We start from the raw sequence: 18976 nt of genomic DNA, 5'->3' as shown, positions 1-18976 counted from the left end.
TTATGTGTCATCTTCAAAGTTAAAATCGTGTGCTTAGTTGCTTAGATTTTGTTTGGCTATAGTTAAAAAAAGTTAGTTTATTAACTAAATAAAGTTATTCTGCTTGAAAACCTGAGCTTATTTTGCAAATTCAATTTTGGTCAAAAAATTCCTAGAGCTGCTCTAGAAACCCATTTGAAAAGTCAAAAATTAAAAATATGTGCTAAATGAACTAGTTTGTTTGTTTGTTTGTTTATTTTCAATTTTTTTTTTTTAAACCCAAAAAGAGCTTCGATGAAGATATTGGTGTTTTTTATTTTATTTTATGTATTATTAAGTTTCTTTCATAATTAGATATTCAATTTCATATAGTAAGTTATTTATAGATAAAAATTGAGTATTTTTTTTTAATATTTTATAATTGATAGGAAATATGAAGATAAATATATAAAACTCAACAACCAACTTAAGAAAGAGCCCTTATAATAGAAAAAAAAAAATAACAATAAAGTCAAAGAAAAAACTCCATAATAGAGGACAAATCATTAGGGGCTCATGGGGGCAGAGGTCTTGTTTCATTTTGTTCAACTATGTAAGTGGATCATTCATGAAAAATATTATATTAATTTGAAAAGAAATGAATAACAAAGATAATTTTAAAAATAAGTCATTCTTTTTTATTGAATCAAGAATTTCATTTTCAATTTGGTTTTAGTTGAACATATTTATCTACGTATCGAAAAAAATATATATTTTGCACATGTCACAATCCAAAGTTTTATTATTATGAAATTCATATTTCTAAACCGAATATTAATAAGTTAAAAATTTTATGAACTAAACAATATAATAACACAGATGTCATATATAACAGATACAATTTGATCAGAGACGAACAAGACTATTAAGCTTACGACAAGGTTGGTCTTAATCTTAACTATTGAGTCAGGATGGGCTTGATAAGCTTCTCAATGGTTTTGGACTTTTTTGTTTTTGTCGACATCACACTATTGGGCCTTCAAAGTTGGGCTTTTTCTAGATCCACTATGGTGGGCTGCGCAAAAACCAAACGGTTATGGAAAGCATAACATTCCTTTACTTTTGAGGCTTATCTTCTCTCTTTCTTTTTTTCCCTTTTCTTTTCTTTTTTTAATTTGTTAATTTATTTTTTAATGAACTTATCTTTTGTCAAAAGCACCCAGGTCTTTATAGTAATTTCCACAATAACATTACACTTAATTTTTATACCTCATTTAATTTATCATTTATTATGACACATTCACAATTATTAAATGAATAATAATTGAGACTCTTAAAATTTGTGACTCTCACAACGTCTAATTAATTTATGACCAATCATTAGTTATTTATTTATTTATTTGTTTTCCTCCCTCTCTCCTCCTTCTCTCTCACAAATGTGTAGGGGTGTGGGGTCTGGGAGTCCCTATATTACAGCTGTTATTAAATAGTAAAATTTATATGAAATTATTATATGCACGCATCCCGTATTTTGAAAAGATACCTTAGTGTAAATTCCAATTATCTTGTCATAAATTTGGATAAATTACTCCAGCCCCTAATTATTGGGATAAAGTGAATTTTGCCATAAAATTAAATTTGGAAGTAAGATAATAATTTACAAACACAATTTTATACCTAAAAATTCATATATAATGATATGACATTGATCTTTTTATAATTTTAAATCATAATAATTGATATTTTATTTTGAAATTCAAGAATTATAATAAAAAAAAATTAAAAATCACATCATTACTTTATGAAGTAAATGATGTACTGAGAGGGTGGTGATCCCAATTATTTGACCATATATCCAGGTAGGTTGCCATTGAAAACATCACCAAAGAACAATCTTTTAGCAATTAAGATTATTGGGGTAGCTTGCAATTTGGCAATGATATCAAATGTTTCATCTTTTTGCCACAAAGTTGTCTGATTGATCAAATATAAAGTGGTAACCAGATTTGATATATAGCCTTAGCATAGCATCTTACTATGCTTACTTTTCTGTAACATAACTATACTCCTATGAAGGACTAGGCCATACAATGTATTTGATCCTCTCCAAACACCCTATAGACACCATGAAGATACTGCACTTCTTTTGCTGGTTAAAATTTCAGACACAAATTTAGAAAGAAATTATTTTGCCGGAAGGAAATATTTTAGTTATTAAAAGTATCATTATTATATTTTTAGTACTGAATTACCATTTTTTGAACTAAAATTTTTGTCTAAAAAAGTAAATTTTTTACACGAAATTGTTGTCCCTAAAAAAACATTTATTAGAGACATTTCAAAAATATTTTGCAAAAATATATTTTTTACACGTTTTTGGACAGCTTTTTCGTGACACAACTAGAACTGGTCTTCTATTGATTTTTGTAATAAAATTTTTATTTTTAAAAATAATTTAAAAAAAAATCCTTAAAACCCTTTCCAACCTCTGTAAAAAGATGGGCAATCCAATCCCAACCTTTAACTTTATTTATATGCTGATCTATCAAAACTGTAACTACCCAAAATTAACTTCTTGTGTCTCCTTAGAACTCATACCTGATTTACTTGTGAGTCTAATAAAAAAGGTTAGAAAATGGACTGTACATCAGTTTGTCAAGATCACTTGGCTGCACTATTTCATTGAAGATATCTGACATTTCAAGAATTTTTTTAGAGACTGCAGAAGAGCAATGGTATAGAAATAATAAATTGCTTTGCTAATTTTAGCAAAATAAAAAGAACTTTAAGCAAAAACCAAACAGTTGAGGGGTGGTGGGGACTGACTGCTTTACTCAAAAGTGTGATATTAGTTGTCTAATCAAATCCATTTTTGTTGACTAAGGCATCTTAACCAATCTTTTACCTGATTCAACTACAGATCAAAATTAATTAGATGAATCTAATAAGCTGGTCCAAGAGTTACTCAATGCTAGAGGGGCCATCTTTATACCCATTCATGGTTCAAACATATTACACACATCTATTATTTTATTTTATTTTTTCTGATCAATCAAAAAGAGATCTTTATTGATGAGAAATCAATACAACATATAAGAACATTACATCAATAAAGGGGGAGAATGGTGCAAAAGACATCATAACTTAATTTTCAAATCCCAACTAAGTTGGCACCCAAAAACAAGAACAATCATACGACAACGCCAAACCGAAAGTTGGTGAGAAATCAAAAAAAAAAAAAAACAACAACAACAACAACAACATCAGCAATAGAACACCAGCACTAACACAAAATTATCAGGACATAACAGCTAACCACCCACAATCAACCATACCTCAAAGACATAGCCTTACCTGATTAAGATCATCCACAGTATCGTGAATAAAGGGATCTCGGGCAGCCCAGACCTAACCCACAGCCCAATCCTCACTTTCACAATTTCACCAAGCTCATCCATATTTGGCTGGCTCCTATTAAAGACACACTCATTTCTTAACCTCCATGCTAACCACATCATTGCAATTGGTACAAGCCTCCAAATCTTCAAAACTGGCTTCTTAAATTAATTTTTTTTATATATGCAAGATTACACTAATTTTTATAATGGATAGAAGGGAAAACACAATTAGAACACAAAAACTATTCAAAGAGTTTAACATGTAGTTTAGATTCATTTAAGATGTGGTTACATCATATAAAAGTTGAATATAAATTTTAAATCATACATTATTTTTTTAGATTGATTTTTGTACATAAATTTTGTGTATTTATTAGTAAAAGAGTCACTCTTAGACCAGGTCTATTACGGCTTGGAGTTTTAGTCAATGATAAGAGGTGAGTAGGGAAGATTGGAAAAAATTCTCAATTTGATTGAAATTTCTTCTTGGTAGGTAAATCATTCTTTTTTAGTTATATTTTTCTGCATATATGTTTTTACTGATGAAAGAGTGTCTCATTGGTTAGACCAGGTCTATTACTGCTTGGAGGTTTAACCAATAATTAGAGATGACTAGGGAAGATAATAAAAAATTCTCAATTTGATGTGTTTATATACTAACTCTTAACTGAAATTTCTTCTTGGTAGGTAAATCAAACTTTGAAGTTAGATGAAACACTAGAGACTGAAATATAAAGCCAAAAAAAAGAGAGCACTATCATCACAAATTATCGTGTTTCATCATTAATCACATTTTAAGATCACATTTATCTATAAAAAAATGATCGCAAGTATAATTTTAAAAATAGATCATTTATTTTTTTAAAACAAATGTTATCCAAACATGTAATTACTAATACCCGATAAATTTAATTTTTTATATGGATGATCTAGTCGATGTGAACCCATAATAGGCTAAATTGGGCCCATTTGATTTTTACTCTCATACAACAAACTGTATCTATGCATGTAGGCTCCATTATATTTTAAACATAAGAAATCACATAAAATGAGTAGAATTTTTGTAAAATATTATAGTGATACAGAACAGGATAAATTTAAAATTAAAAATAAATAAAAAAAATCTAGATTTCATTCATGGCTATGCCTTGATAGTAACTAGAATAATACCAGTGATGGGGGCCATAAGTTTTTGCATCATTGGCTGTCTTCCTCGATGTAAATAGAGAGTAAAATATGATACACAAAAAATTTTCATGACTGCACTCATATAAAATTGACATGTTAGCTTGGATTTAGGAAACAGGGTTGAAGGGTACACATGATATTTCATAGGTTTGTGTATATGTTTCAATACAAGTTACAAAAAGTGAGGGAAAGATGAAGGAAACAGTCAATCAACAACAAAAACATCACTAACAAGTAGTACTACTGTTGGATATTATTATTATCATTAAGCATTAGCACACTAAGTCCACTGTTGTTGATGGTTGTGACTGTGGTGCCAATTATATTAGGAAATTGTTAGTCTCACAACCCTAGTTTTTAACAAATAATGAAGCTCGAGGGGTAACCGAACGCGTGGCAACTTACTGATGGCCCTTGAAATTTATTTCATTTATGTGGGTTGTTGTGATTGGGCATTTAAATAATCTTTTATCTTTGCTGTTGTAATGTTATTATATGCTAATCCCACCTTATAATATTAAATAACAAAATCTTTGAGAGTCAACCATATCATCTTAAAATATGATATATATACCTGCCTACCCCTCAGGAGTGAGAACTTGAGTCCCTTCATTTTCTCTTCTCTTTCTTTTTTGTAGGTACAAGGCCATTTTTACCCATAGGACAAAATAGGAGGCACCTCTAGGGGTCATTTAGGACAATACCCAGTAATTATCTTTTTTTTTTTTTTTGATCGGCAAAAAATCTTTATTGATTAAATCAAACAAAAATGAAGGAGAACATCAATAAAGAGGAGCTCGAAGCTAGATGAAGCTCAAACCTCCGGTTGGTGAGGAACCAACAAGAGGAGAAAAGGAAAAAAAGTAAAAAGCAGCAGCAAAAACATCCAAAACAGATAATACCCAGTAATTATCTGATACGTATAAAATCGAGACTGTATATATATTTGGAGACTAATCGGGATAAAGTTTCAAATATTCTCATTTGTCAAAAAATCATAAATTAACCTACAAGTATTATAATTATCAGATAGGTGATAAGATTTCGACACAAGATCTATTACATTGTTAAATTGTTAATCATTAACTCATTTAAAACTAGCTCAAGCTATTAGACGAATTGACAACTTTATTATTTATATCTTTGAAAGTGAAGTTGAGCTCCGTAGTTGTTGCTCAGATGTGCCAACCTAGTAGAAATATCTTGTGCAACAATGATGCTTCTTTCCTTAATCTTTTGTATCATATTAATTTATATTCTCAAGCTTTAAAAAAAAAAAAAAAAGAATAAATTCATTTTACTCCCTCGTAGTTTGGAACTGCAGCATTGTACTCTCTATGATTCAAATATAGCCAAAAAGTTCTCATGTGGTTTTGAACTAAAGTGTCACCGTTAAGTTTTTTATCTAAACTAACAGAAGGTGTATCACATACATCATTTTTGAGAGTGCGTTCGATTTTTTGAAAAATAAAATGAAATTAATACAACAAAAAGATAATTTACCCTAATTTTCTCCAAACCTAAATTAGATTAATACATGTTAATTAAAATGAAATAAATTACAATATAATATAATTAAGGATTGATCTAAAATATAAAATATAATTAAAAATTTATTTAAAATTTAATTAAATAAAAATATAAATAAATAATAATTAAAATTTGATGTAAAATATGATTAAATTAACATGTTGCAAAAATAATAAATAATTAAGAATTTAGAATTAATTGTGATATAAAATTAAATTAAATTAAAAAGTAGGGAAATACAATAAATAATTAAATATTTAGGAGTAATTGTGATACAAAATATAATTAAATAAATGGGGAATTGACCGTAAATCCCATTTTATAGATTTGTAATCCACAAGGTCCTAAATATTTTTTTGGTGACTGAGTGGTTCCTTAAATTATTTGTTAACTATTTTGTCATTGTTAGTACAGTTGGGAGATAAGTGGCGTGGTTATGTATGGGGAAGGTGATAGGGTGTTTATGTGTCACGTTGTTTGGAAAACGCACTAGTAACTTTTTAAAGTTTGATTGTTTTTAACATGCGCAATGTAGGACATGAATTCTTTACTAATTATTTTTTGGTGCGTGATGTGAAGAAATGCAATAATTCAATCAAATTGGGTCCGTCACGTTGGAGTGTCACATGTCACGTTTAGGAGAAGTATATTAAGGAGTTTTTCTGTATAGTAAAGGTGGTGGGGTGTTTGTATGTTACGTTATTCGAAAATCACACTAGTAGCTTTTTAAAGTTTAGTTGTTTTTGACACGCACAGTGTGGGACATGAATTCCTTACTAATTGTTTTTGGCGCGTGACGTGAAAACACGTAATAATTAAATCAAATTGGGTCTATCATGTTGGAGTGTCACATGTCACGTTTAGGAAAAGTACACTAAGGAATTTTTAATTTTTTTAGAGTGTCACAACATGCCCGTTACATTGTCACATTTGAAAAAAGTATACTAATGAGTTTTTTTTTTTTTTTTTTGAGTATCACATCATGCCTACCACGTTGTCACATTTGGGAAAAAAAATACACTAAGGATGAGTAAAAATTTTGGAGTGTCACATCATACCTGTCACGTTGTCACATCGTTGGAGTGTCACATTAATACCTGCCGCATTGGAGTATCACATCATACTTGTCACATTTTCCACAAAAAAAAAAAAACAAACAAACTTTCCTAATTAACTAGTGAGAGTATGGAGAATGAGGATTCTGCGAGATGGAAGGTTGATCCAAAAGGTGGGTTCAAGGTTGATATGGATTCGGTTTCTCTACACAGTTCTGCTGGACTAATATGGAACAATTTATCTCTACTAAAGCCAAATTCATTACTTAGTTGGCCTGGAAGGATAGACTTAAAACAAAGACTTTTCTGCACATAATTGAAGTATTGATGGGGAACGTGAATTTACACTGTGTGTTCTGCAAATCTAAACTGGAATCCTCTAATCATATTTTATTGTTCTGCCCTTTTGTGTGGAATGTGTGGGTATACATAATTGAGTGGTGGGGGCTGGAGTGGGTAACACCAGATTCAGTAAAGTGTCTATTACAATGGTGGTTGAGTTGGAATTTCAATAAAAAGAAAGGATGTTTTGGAGAACTATTCCTCAACGGTGCTTTGGTCTGTCTGGAAATGTAGAAATAAGTGTATTTTCTCAGCTAAGCATCCAGATTTGGTGAAGTTATGTGAGATAATTAAGGTAAGGTTAGCACTTTGGTGGAAATCACATAATTCTAGGTGCTTTTATTCTGTAAATGATATTGTGAGTAATTTTCATTTGGTGAAAAAAAGCATGTAAAATCAAGTAGTGTGAAAAGGTGCTTGGGTAGTTATAGCAAATGTCCTAGGAGAGCAACAGCAGCATTGTGGGTGGAATTTGCAGTAGCATTATTCAGTAGGGTGGGAGAGCAGTAGCATTATTCTGTCATGGAATAGTAATGTAATCTACATTGATCTAGTAAGCAGCAACTGTAGCAGTATTTGGTTCGTGTGAAGAAATGCCACATTGGTGGGCTAGAAATAGGGTGAAGAAGAAGTTAAATCTGATTTTGAGATTCTGTAGGTGGGATTTGCAGCTACAAAGTTATCTTCTGCCTTGGTTTACATAAAGTGGCGTGAACTGGGAGCACTAGCAGACAAGTTGTCACACCAAAGGATAGGAGGAATAGGAGAGTGAAGTTGAAGTTCACGAAGTAACATGGTTAACCAAGTAAGCTCAGCTGTGGTGTGAGCGAGAGAGCAATATTCAGCTTCGGTTGAGGATCTTGAGACAGTTGGTTGCTTTTTAGCAGACCAAGAAATAAGGTTGGACCCAAGATACACATAGTAGCCGGAAGAACTGCGACGATCGAGAGCATCACCAGCCCAGTTTGAGTCGGAGAAGGCCTGAAGTTCAAAAGAACTAGGACTGAAAGTGAGCCCAAAAGCTAAAGTCCCTTTGACAAATCTTAACAGTTGCTTGATAGCAGCAAAATGAGCATTAGTGGGAGCATGCATGTGTTGACAAGCTTGGTTAACAGAGAAAGATAAGTCAGGCCAGGTGATCGTAAGGTACTGAAGTGCACCAACAACACTGCGATAAAGCTCTGGTTGATTAAATGGAAGAGCAGAATCTGGACCAAGAGAAGGTTTAACTGACATAGGAGAATTGCAGGGCTTGCAAGTGGTCATACCAGCTTTAATGAGGATATCAGAAGCATATTTGTGTTGAGATAAGAAATAGGAATCACCATAAGCTTGTATAGATATACCCAAGAAATAGGAAATATCCCCGAGCTCCTTTATGGCAAAGACAGTATGCATTTGAGCAAGAAGTGATTGAATATGAGAAGAGCTATTTCCAGTAACCAAAATGTCATCAACATATACAAGAAGAAGAGTAACAGTTGAAGAAGTCCTTTGAATGAATAAGGAATTGTCACACTGACTATTAAGAAAACCTTGCGATAGTAAAAAGCTGGAGAAGGTAGAATGCCAGGCGCGAAAAGCCTGCTTTAAACCATAAAGAGCCTTCTTTAAAAGACAAACATGAGTGGGATGAGATGGACTAGTGAAGCCTGGAGGCTGTGTCATGTAAACTTCCTCTTCCAATGTACCATGGAGAAAGGCATTACTAATGTCAAGTTGTTTAAGAGGCCAGTGATAATGCAGAGCCACACACAATAAAATGCGAATAGTAGGTTGTTTGGCAACGGGGCTAAAAGTTTCAGTATAATCAATCCCCTCTTGTTGGAGAAACCCTTTTGCAACCAAACGAGCTTTATAACGAGCAATAGAACCATCAGAATTGCGCTTAATACGGAATACCCATTTGCAGCCAATAGCAGACTTAGAAGCAAGAAAAGCAACCAAAGACCAAGTACCTTGAGCAAGAAGAACATTGTATTCATCTAACATGGCAGTGTGCCAAACAAGGGAGGTGAGAACTTGCTGATAGGTAGATGGCTCAATGTCAGAAAAGGAGGAAGAAGAAGCCATGAAGACTTGAGGATGCGCTTTAGAGCGAGTAATCATAGAATGAGAATTAGTAGAAGGAGGAGGTAGAGGTAAATCAATAAAAATAGAAGAAATAGGAGTAGAAATAGGAGTAAAAGAAGAAAAAGGACCTGATGGCAAAGAAGAAGAAACATACTGAGGAGGTAGTACAGACTGGACAGAGTGAGGGAATGTAGAGGACTGCAGAGGTGCAGACTGGGCAGATTGAGGAAATACAGTGGGTGTAGACTGGACAGATTGAGGGAATGCAAAGGACTGCAGAAGTGCAGACTGGACAGATGTAGGAAAGGCAGTGGACTGCAGAGGCACAGTGGACTGCACGAGCACTGGAGCTGCTGAAGAAGGTAAAGAGGAAGAAGAGAAAGGAGATATGGGAACTGGTGGCAGTGAACTAACAGAAACAGAGGGATGATCCATAGGTGGAGAAGGAGAAGGAGACCAGAAAAATGATTGAAGCATAGACAAGGTCTGAGAAGTAGAAGGAGAAATACTAGCAAAAGGAAAAATATTTTCATGGAAGATGACATGACGAGACAGATAAACCTTACCAGAAGAAGGATCAAGACACCTATATCCTTTGTAAGAAGGATGATAACCAAGAAAAACACACAAAGTATATTTAGGTTGAAGTTTATGAGAAGTGTGGGACTTAAGCCAAGGAAAACATTGACATCCAAACACACGAAGAAAAGAGTAATCAGGTGCTTTGTGAAACAATAATTCATAAGGAGAAAAATGAGGAGCCTTAGACTTAGGCATGCGATTAATCAGATAAGTGGCTGCAGAAATGGCATCAAACCAATATTTAATAGGAATAGAAGAATGGTGAAGCAGTGCAATGGCAGTCTCAGTGATGTGTCTATGTTTTCTCTCAGAGACTCCATTCTGAGGAGGTGTATAGGGACAAGAAATTTGATGAAGAATACCATGAGAATTGAAAAATTTAGTCATAGAGGAATTAACAAACTCAATACCCCCATCCGTACTAAAAATTTGCAAGTGAGTGGAAAATTGAGTACCAACATATGCGGTGAATTCGACAAATTTATCAAAGACTTCATTTTTGTAACACAACGGATAAAGCCAAGTAAATTTGTTATATTCATCAACAAAGAGTACATAGTATTTATAACCAGAAAGAGAAAGGGAAAAAGGTCCCCATACATCACTGTGAATGAGAGAAAATGGTTTTTGAACAGTAGAGTTAGACAATTTGAAAGGTAATCTATGACTCTTTGCTACACAACAATGAACACAAGTAAAATCATCATCCTTGGTTTTATTACAAGCGGAAGAAAGAAAGTGTTTGAACTTATTAAACTTGAGAAATGAGGGATGCCCCAATCTCTTGTGCCAAATAGTAGCAGACACTTTATTAGTAGTTAAACTGCAGAATGCATTATGAGACTGAAATGAAGAAGGTGGAATAGCAGCAGAAAAAGGCTTGGGCTTGGATGTATGAAAGTGATATAAACCATGTGAATTAAGGCCCTTGTGTAGAATGTCTTTGGTGTGCTTGTCCTGAACAATGAAGAAAGAATCATCAAAAGTGATTGTACAATTATTATCTTTAGTAAGTTTATGCACAGACACAAGATTGGAAACAATAGGAGTGTGCAAGATTTTGTTGAGTTTAAAAGTATGATGTGGAGTAGATAAAAGACCCTTACCAGTATTAAGAATAGGGATAGAATTACCATTACCAACAGTGATGTGATCAGTGCCTTGGTATGGTTGATGAAGACTCAACTGAGACAAATCATGAGTCATATGATCAGATGCAGCAGAATCAAGATACCAAGGAGAGGAATCATACTAAGGTGGAGAGGAAGCAGAGGCCACAAAAGCTCTGGTGTTTGAAAAACCAGAGGATGATTGTGCTGAAGATGGCCTTGACAGATTTAAAAAACCAGAGGATGATTGTGTTGAAGATGGCCTTGACAGATTTGGAAATTGCTGTGACTGATTTTGCTATGACTGATTTTGAATAGAATAATTTTCATTCAATCGATGCCAACACTCCAGAGCTAAGTGATTAGGTTTTCCACATATCTGACAAATTAAATTGTGATGTTGACTGCTGGATGAGTGTCGACCTCTGCCTCTAGATGAAAAATGTCCTCGGGAGCCATGTCGAGAACCACCTCGGTGACCTTTGAAATAAGATCGGCCTTAAGAAGAAAAATCATGAGAAGAACCACGAGAAGCAACATATGCAACTGAAGGTTCATGAGTATTAATGTTCTTGATCTTGGAATGCATGTGAATAGATTCTGAGCATAGAAGAGATGAAAGTTCTTCCATAGAGATGGCTTCGGATCTGGTTTGGATTGTGGTTTTAAAAGCATCAAATTTTTCAGGTAAACCATTCAGTGTAAGAAGAACAAGATCTTCTGCATCTACAAGAGAAGAAGCAAGAGCAAGTTGATCAGCTAACTCTTTAATCTGACTCAGATACTCTTTAATTGACTAAGAAGTTTTGGTCAGATTAGTCAATTGATTTTTCAGTTGATGAATGTGACTGCGAGACAATGTAGTAAATCGTTTTGACAGAACCTGCCAAACCTCTGCACTATGTTGAAGATGTAAAACAGAAAAGAAAATTACGGGTGTGAGTGTAGCTGTTAGACAACTCAATAGATGTGCATCAATTTGTTTCCACTGCAGAAATTCTGGATTAACTGCTGTGGTTCCATCTGCATTTGTAATTGTTGATGGTGGAGAAGAATGAGAACCATCAACAAACCCTAGCAAATCTGTAGCACGCAATATATTGAGAAATTGACTTCTCCAAATGATGAAATTTCAAGAATCCAGTTTTACAATTATGAAAGAACTGAGATTTGAAATGAGAAGACTAAGATTTGAAGGAAGAGCATTGGAGGTAGGAGTTGCCATTGAAGAAGATTGAAGAACTTTGAAGAATGATCGAGAAAATTTGAAGATTCTTGGAAGAACTGAGAAAATGAAATCAAGAACCCAAGAATGCTCGTGAGAGCTTTATTGCTCTGATACCATGTGGAAAATGCATTTTTTTTTATTATATATGTTGATAGTACATACAAGCTGTATTTATAGAAGATAAACTACTGCTGATCTAAGCAGATAACTAACTCCTAACAATTAGATAACCAATTCCTAGCTGACTATATGGAATTGCAGTTGAAGCTCTGTTCTTGAATGTTGAAGTAGCCATATCAAAAGCTGCTGCTGAAGCTGAAGCTACTGCTGAAGCTGAAGCTGTGGCTGTTGCTTCTGCACTAGAATCCTTATCAAGCACCAGTGTTGGGGAATAATGATGTTGGTTATTTTTGATATTTTTTGTGGGATGGGGATAGGGTGAAGAAGAAGTTAAATATGATTTTAAGATTCTGATGGGATTTACAGCTGCAGAGCTATTTTTTGGCCTTGGTTTACTTGACGTGGTGTGAACAGGGAGCACCAATGTTGGGGACTAGTGGTGTTGGTTATTTTTGATGTTTTTTGTGGTTTTGTTTTCGTTGGTCGCTCACCAACTTGATGCAATGTTGCAGATAATTGGGCTGGTTCTATAGTGCCAAGCTAATTGGGATCATATTACTTAGCTATGATGCTTGTGTATCCATACTTTTTTATTGATGTTTGGTGTAATTCATTATTCATCAATAAAATTTCTTTATTATTGATCAAAAAAAACTAATGAGGATAAATCTGTCTAACCAATACCCATCCACGTTTGAAAAAGAACTTATTGGTCACACACTGCACCTAATAAAGACTCCCTAATCAACCATTTAAAATGTGAGACCAAATGGTACAGAAATTCCCAAAATTGGATTTCACAATAAATTTTCCTAAATAAAAATTAGAATAAAAAGTTAAGAATAATAATAAATAGTTAAAAATCTATAAGTATTGTGATTTAATTGAATTAATATTAGACATTATAAATTATGTGTATGAGAGAAGAGAGAAATAAAATAACAAAAAAATATAAGATTTGAGGGTATTATTATTTTTTCACATTTATAATTAACGGTGTTGGTTGCTCTTTGATCTAAAATCACACGGAGGTTTTCTAATTATATTTGAGCGATATAGGGGTAAAGTACTTTTGACTCAAACTACAAAGATGTAAAATGAATTTTATCCTAAAAAAATATAATTGCTGATTAAAAAAAAAGGTCATTGTACACCCTAGCTAGCAAAGTTTGTTTACATTTTTTGGTGATAAAACCCTTAAAAAGTTGTCGTAAGCACTGAGTTCCATTAATCTATTTCCATAGTGGCATAGATTTTGAACATTTAAGACTCTAATGAACTGTTCTAATTTTATTACCAATAGCATTTGTGATCATCCTATGCACATGTGTACTGCCCCTACCCAAACCACAGATAGAAACAAACTACATTGACCACCTTGTAAACTAAAAAATGCCTTCCAAATCAAGAATTTGCGCATGGCATTAATGTTACTATTCTTACAGGTTAAATTTATTTTTTTCAATAATTGATTTTTTTTTTTTTTTTTAAATGTGATTTCAATATGGGCTGTCAATACAGTAACATCAGCTAGTAAGAACAACAGTTTCCTTAATATAGGAACTAAAAAAAAAAATCTATATTAACTATACCTGAAGTCATCCTTCTTTACTTTTCAATCCATTCAAAAAATTAGAGGAGACAAGTTTGTTCATTACCCTAAACCCTAGGAAGATGCTACATTTTTTATGTTCAATCTCCCCTTTTCACTATTTAACCGCTTTCCAAACGCGCCCTAACTCAGGTTACCTACTTTCACTGGTAACCTAGTCAGTAGATCCCAAATCATAGTGCTAAATTTGCTAATATGCTTGATAATGATTGCTTTGATGATGGTAACATAATTATAAATATATGGAAAAAATATATATTTAAAAAGTATAAATAATACTAATAGTACACCATTAAAGCAAGAAAATAATGTGATGGAGGAAGAAAAAGAGGAGCTAAAGCACTTTCATTGGTCCCATACCATGTCTCTTCTGTAGCCCCATGATTTGATCTCCATCTTTCTCCCACTGCAATTTTGTTCTCTTGCACCCCTCAATAATATCTTTCCTTCTCCATTGCCCAAAAAACAAAATTCACAAGAACCCAATTAGCAGCCTTAATCAATGTCAAGTGACAAAGGAAAAGAATTAGGAGAAGGATCATCGTCGCGATCTGCTCCTGCTGATCAACAGCAACCAGCTCAACTGAGCCGGTATGAGTCACAGAAGCGTCGCGATTGGAACACTTTTGGTCAGTACTTGAAGAATCAGAGGCCTCCTGTGCCCATGTCTCACTGCAACTATAACCATGTACTTGATTTCCTTCGTTACCTCGATCAGTTTGGGAAGACTAAAGTGCACTTACAAGGGTGTGTGTTCTTTGGGCAGCCCGAGCCACCGGGGCCTTGTACTTGCCCGCTTAGGCAAGCTTGGGGCAGCCTTGATGCGCTAATCGGGAGGCTTAGGGCTGCATATGAAGAGAACGGTGGGTTACCGGAGACTAATCCTTTCGCTAGTGGAGCTATACGCGTTTATTTACGCGAGGTTAGGGATTCACAAGCAAAGGCACGGGGCATACCATACAAGAAGAAGAAGAAGAAGAGGAGTCAAGTGAAGGCCAACGATGAAGCCTCAAGCTTCCCTATGCAGTCATCTTGATTGCTTTTGGATTCGCAACAGAAATGGTAATTGTCCAATCTTTGTTTCATGAAATTCAATTCTACTTTTCTTGAAGTGATGGAACAAATTGTGATATATATGTTTGGGTGATGTTGATAGACCATAAGGCTTGTGGTATAATCAACGTCTTTATTTATTTTTCTATTTACAAGTTTAGATTTGATGTTCTTGAATAAGGAAACCCCAAAAAGAGGGAAATAATTCAATAATTGAACTATGCATTAAGTTGAGGACTGATGCATCCCATTCCCTTGATAGTAAACCCTAGCCCAAGGGTTTCAAAACCCTAATTTTCTTAGTCACTTTTGCAAGTGAAGACAGAGAAGAACTTATGTAGAACTTTACCATAATGTCTTTTACACTTACCAACGTTAGGGGCAATGATAGAAAATAGGTTTCTCTCTCTCTCTCTCTCTCTCTCTCATGCAAAATAACAGATTTTTGGTGGGTAATATGCAAAGGTTAAAAAAAAAAAAAAATTTATTATTTGAATATCTACTCTTTTTTTTTTTTTTTTTCTGGTTTTGGGCCTCTTAGGATTCTGCACGATCTTGTGCCCGCCATGAATGGGCATTAGACATGATCTGATTTTTAACGTATAATTATAATTTTTAAATGAATAAATAGGAAAACAGTTATATTTAATGGAACCCAATTCTTATATTTAATGTGTTGTTTTTTTTGGTTTGTTGGTGTTAATATACATCAGCATATCTTCTGTTTGTCTTAGATTTCTTGTGGATCTTCAATGCAAGACAAAATCTCTTCATTCTACCTTGTATGCATCCTTTTATTTTTAAATAACGCAATAGAATATATCAGCCGATATATAGATGGATTTTAGTATTGAAAGTCTAAAAATCTAATCCTATTAATCCATATTTAAAACCCTGATTCTTATTCGTTTTCTTTCTTAATTTATATTTTTCCTTTTTAAATTCCTACTTACAACTATCCTAATTATGTGAAAAACATTGTATTTTTCTGATATAATATAAGTACTAAAAATTATATGATCCAAGATAGATATAATTTTACAGGATGCTAGGAAAAATTGTAAGAAACTTCCAAGTAACATATGACATTATTTAGGAAAATTGATCAATATTCTCAGAGTACCACGTGTTTGTACTCTCTAACCAATCACCATTCAATGTGCCATTTCATGTTTCACAATCACCCAACACTTACCCACCTTCTCTACCAATCATAATACTATTGAATACCATGTGTCCATACTCCAAAATTACTGAATAATTATCCATTATTTATGTGGTATTATTGACAATTGAGAAATTATAACACACTAAACAGATTATTTTTTGTCTCATAACTATCTAATAAAAATAAATCGGCATGTCTTAATTGAAAAATTTTTGCTACATGATTGGTTTCATGTGGTGTTCTTGAACTACCGAATAATTACCTATATGCTAGGGGTAGATTGTTTTTAAGTTGACATATTATAACGAAGTTTTGCCAAAAATTTATTAACTACAACTATTTTTTTTTTTTAATCAAACATCAGTTATATATAGTTGATTTTTTTGAATTAGACATCTAGTTTGTTGTTCCTGCTGATAATTCCTATGTCTTTAGAAAGTGTTCTAACTAGTACAAGCAATGCCTAAATAACACTTCCTTAATTTTCATCCTTAATTTGTCACCATATTAATTTTACTACATGTTTTTGTTTGTTGGCGTCTAGATAGATCTTGAATGCCATGCCTTTTACCATCTGTTTTTAATTTGATCAGATATCTTCTTGTTTGCTATCTTTTACTTGTACAGGGATAAGAGCTGAAGGCCAAAAAAAAAAAAAAAAATCATATTACCATTTGTTGCCATGCTGTTCATAGCGTTTGAGAATTATGCTAGGTTCTGTTTTCTTCATATTTGTTTTTTTTGTGTTTTTGCAAATGAAATAATGAGAAGTTCAAAAGCACCTACCATTTTTATATCGTTTTCATTTTTGTGTTAAAACAATTTTTTGACGTCTCCTAAAAAATGGTTGTTTTAAGAAAATTTTCCCCAAATTGTTTACCCAAGTTGACCAAGTATTTTTTGAAAAATGAAAACATAAACAAAAAAATACAACCAAACATGCCTAGCTTTTAGACATAATTCTTGTGTGTTGATCAAATGAAATATATATATATATATTCCCAAACTTTCCATAGTGGTAGCACCCTTTCATCATGCACCAATGTAGTTTTATAGTTCGTGTGCCATCCACAAAATTTACAAGTTGAGTTTTCAAAATCTGTTTTCTTTTTCTTTTTCAAAAAAAAAAAAAAAATTAGTTTGGTAAAAAAAAAAACTAGTTATTTTCAAATGGTTTTCTCTTTTTCGGAGAGATTTTTTTTGGTATTTAATTTTTCAAACTAGTTTCTATTTTTGGAGGAAAAAAAAGAGAAGAAAACAACTTATGAAAACTTTTCAAACAGGGTAAATTATATTCCACTGATTTTGGCACTACTTATTTTCTAACTTTAGCTGCTTCTGTTAGTTTATTTTGTCACACAATTTTTTATTGAAAAGAAAAAAAAAATTTACTCGTGAATGTTGGAACTTTACAGGTCGATATATATATATGATTTTCAGCTCTTCCCATGCTTCAGTGCATTCATGCTGGATGTTTCTATCAGTAATCGATGCCTGGATCAAATCCTTATCTTTTCTATTTTTTTCTCTAAATATATAGCTTAAATGCTATATATATATGCTAATTGTATAAATGACGATTAATGCTTGAAGTTGATGAAGCTGGAACCAAGAGTTGAAGTGAGTATGCTCTTTTCTTTTATTGTCTCTTTCAATACAATCATATTTATCACCATGAATTTCCTTCAACACTTATATATAGATTGATGCATCATAAACTTCGCACTCTTTTTTGTTTCGTTTTCATAATTTCTTTTTTGGAACATGTTTATTTTCATAAGGGTTTTATTTTTTTATTTTTGAGCAAAAATAAACACAAAAATATATTTTTTCTCAAAAAGGAGAAAATCCAAGTGAAAGTTATGACTTTTTTTTTTATTATTATATTTTTTTCAACAAACAAATTTCTAGTTCTTTTGAATTTATTTATTTATTTATTTTTATTTTTTTTTTTGAGTGTTGACGTCTCTTAAAACTATTTTAGTGTGTTGATCATTCTAGGAAGATACTTTCTTGCACATTTATTTGAGATTTTTTCAAAAAAAAATTTAATTGATGTGTAGAGTAGGGTACTTTATATTTTCCTTACTGAATTTAAAAGTTTTATATTAGTTTATTCTTAACTAATGACATTTTATTATATATATATATATATATATATTTTTTTTTTTTTTTTTTTTTTTTTTTTTTTTATATAACTAATGACATTTTATTATATATATATATATATATATATATATATATATATGTATGTGGCATGTCCCACTTATATATTTGATGTGATCTGTCCCACCCACGTGGATCTTCACATATACCTTGGTCCACATATAGTACCATTGGATTCCTCTTCATTCACTCGTTAATTTCATTAGCTTAATTATATAATTCAACTTGATTATAAATATATTTAGGTGTATGTTTTGAAAAATTATATATCTAAATTGGCTTCATATTTATAAATTTGCATCAAAATAGCTTAATTTCTAAGGACATATAAAAGATCAAGAAGAGTTTACTGCCGAAATTGTTTAGGACAAGAAATTAACATCCACAAAGCATT

The 18976-nt window shown here is 32.5% G+C and overlaps 1 protein-coding gene across 2 annotated transcripts; it reads left to right on the top strand.

Moving 5' to 3' along the window:
• Positions 1–14500: 14500 nt before the first annotated feature.
• Positions 14501–17996, top strand: LOC114262819 (protein LIGHT-DEPENDENT SHORT HYPOCOTYLS 10). 2 transcript variants are annotated; one of them, XM_028203236.2, is made up of 2 exons: positions 14501–15257; positions 17832–17996. In XM_028203236.2, exon 1 carries the CDS (start codon positions 14698–14700, stop codon positions 15229–15231), a length of 534 nt encoding a protein of 177 aa, XP_028059037.1. In that variant the 5' UTR covers positions 14501–14697; the 3' UTR covers positions 15232–15257; positions 17832–17996. The 2 variants fall into 2 exon arrangements, with proteins under 2 accessions (XP_028059037.1, XP_082740307.1); XM_082884181.1 differs by lacking the exon at positions 17832–17996 and adding an exon at positions 17044–17210.
• Positions 17997–18976: the final 980 nt, after the last annotated feature.

Source organism: Camellia sinensis, chromosome 8, assembly GCF_055761805.1.
Source record: "Camellia sinensis isolate YWXY chromosome 8, ASM5576180v1, whole genome shotgun sequence".
NCBI lineage: Eukaryota > Viridiplantae > Streptophyta > Magnoliopsida > Ericales > Theaceae > Camellia > Camellia sinensis.
This window is presented reverse-complemented; position numbering and strand designations above follow the sequence as displayed.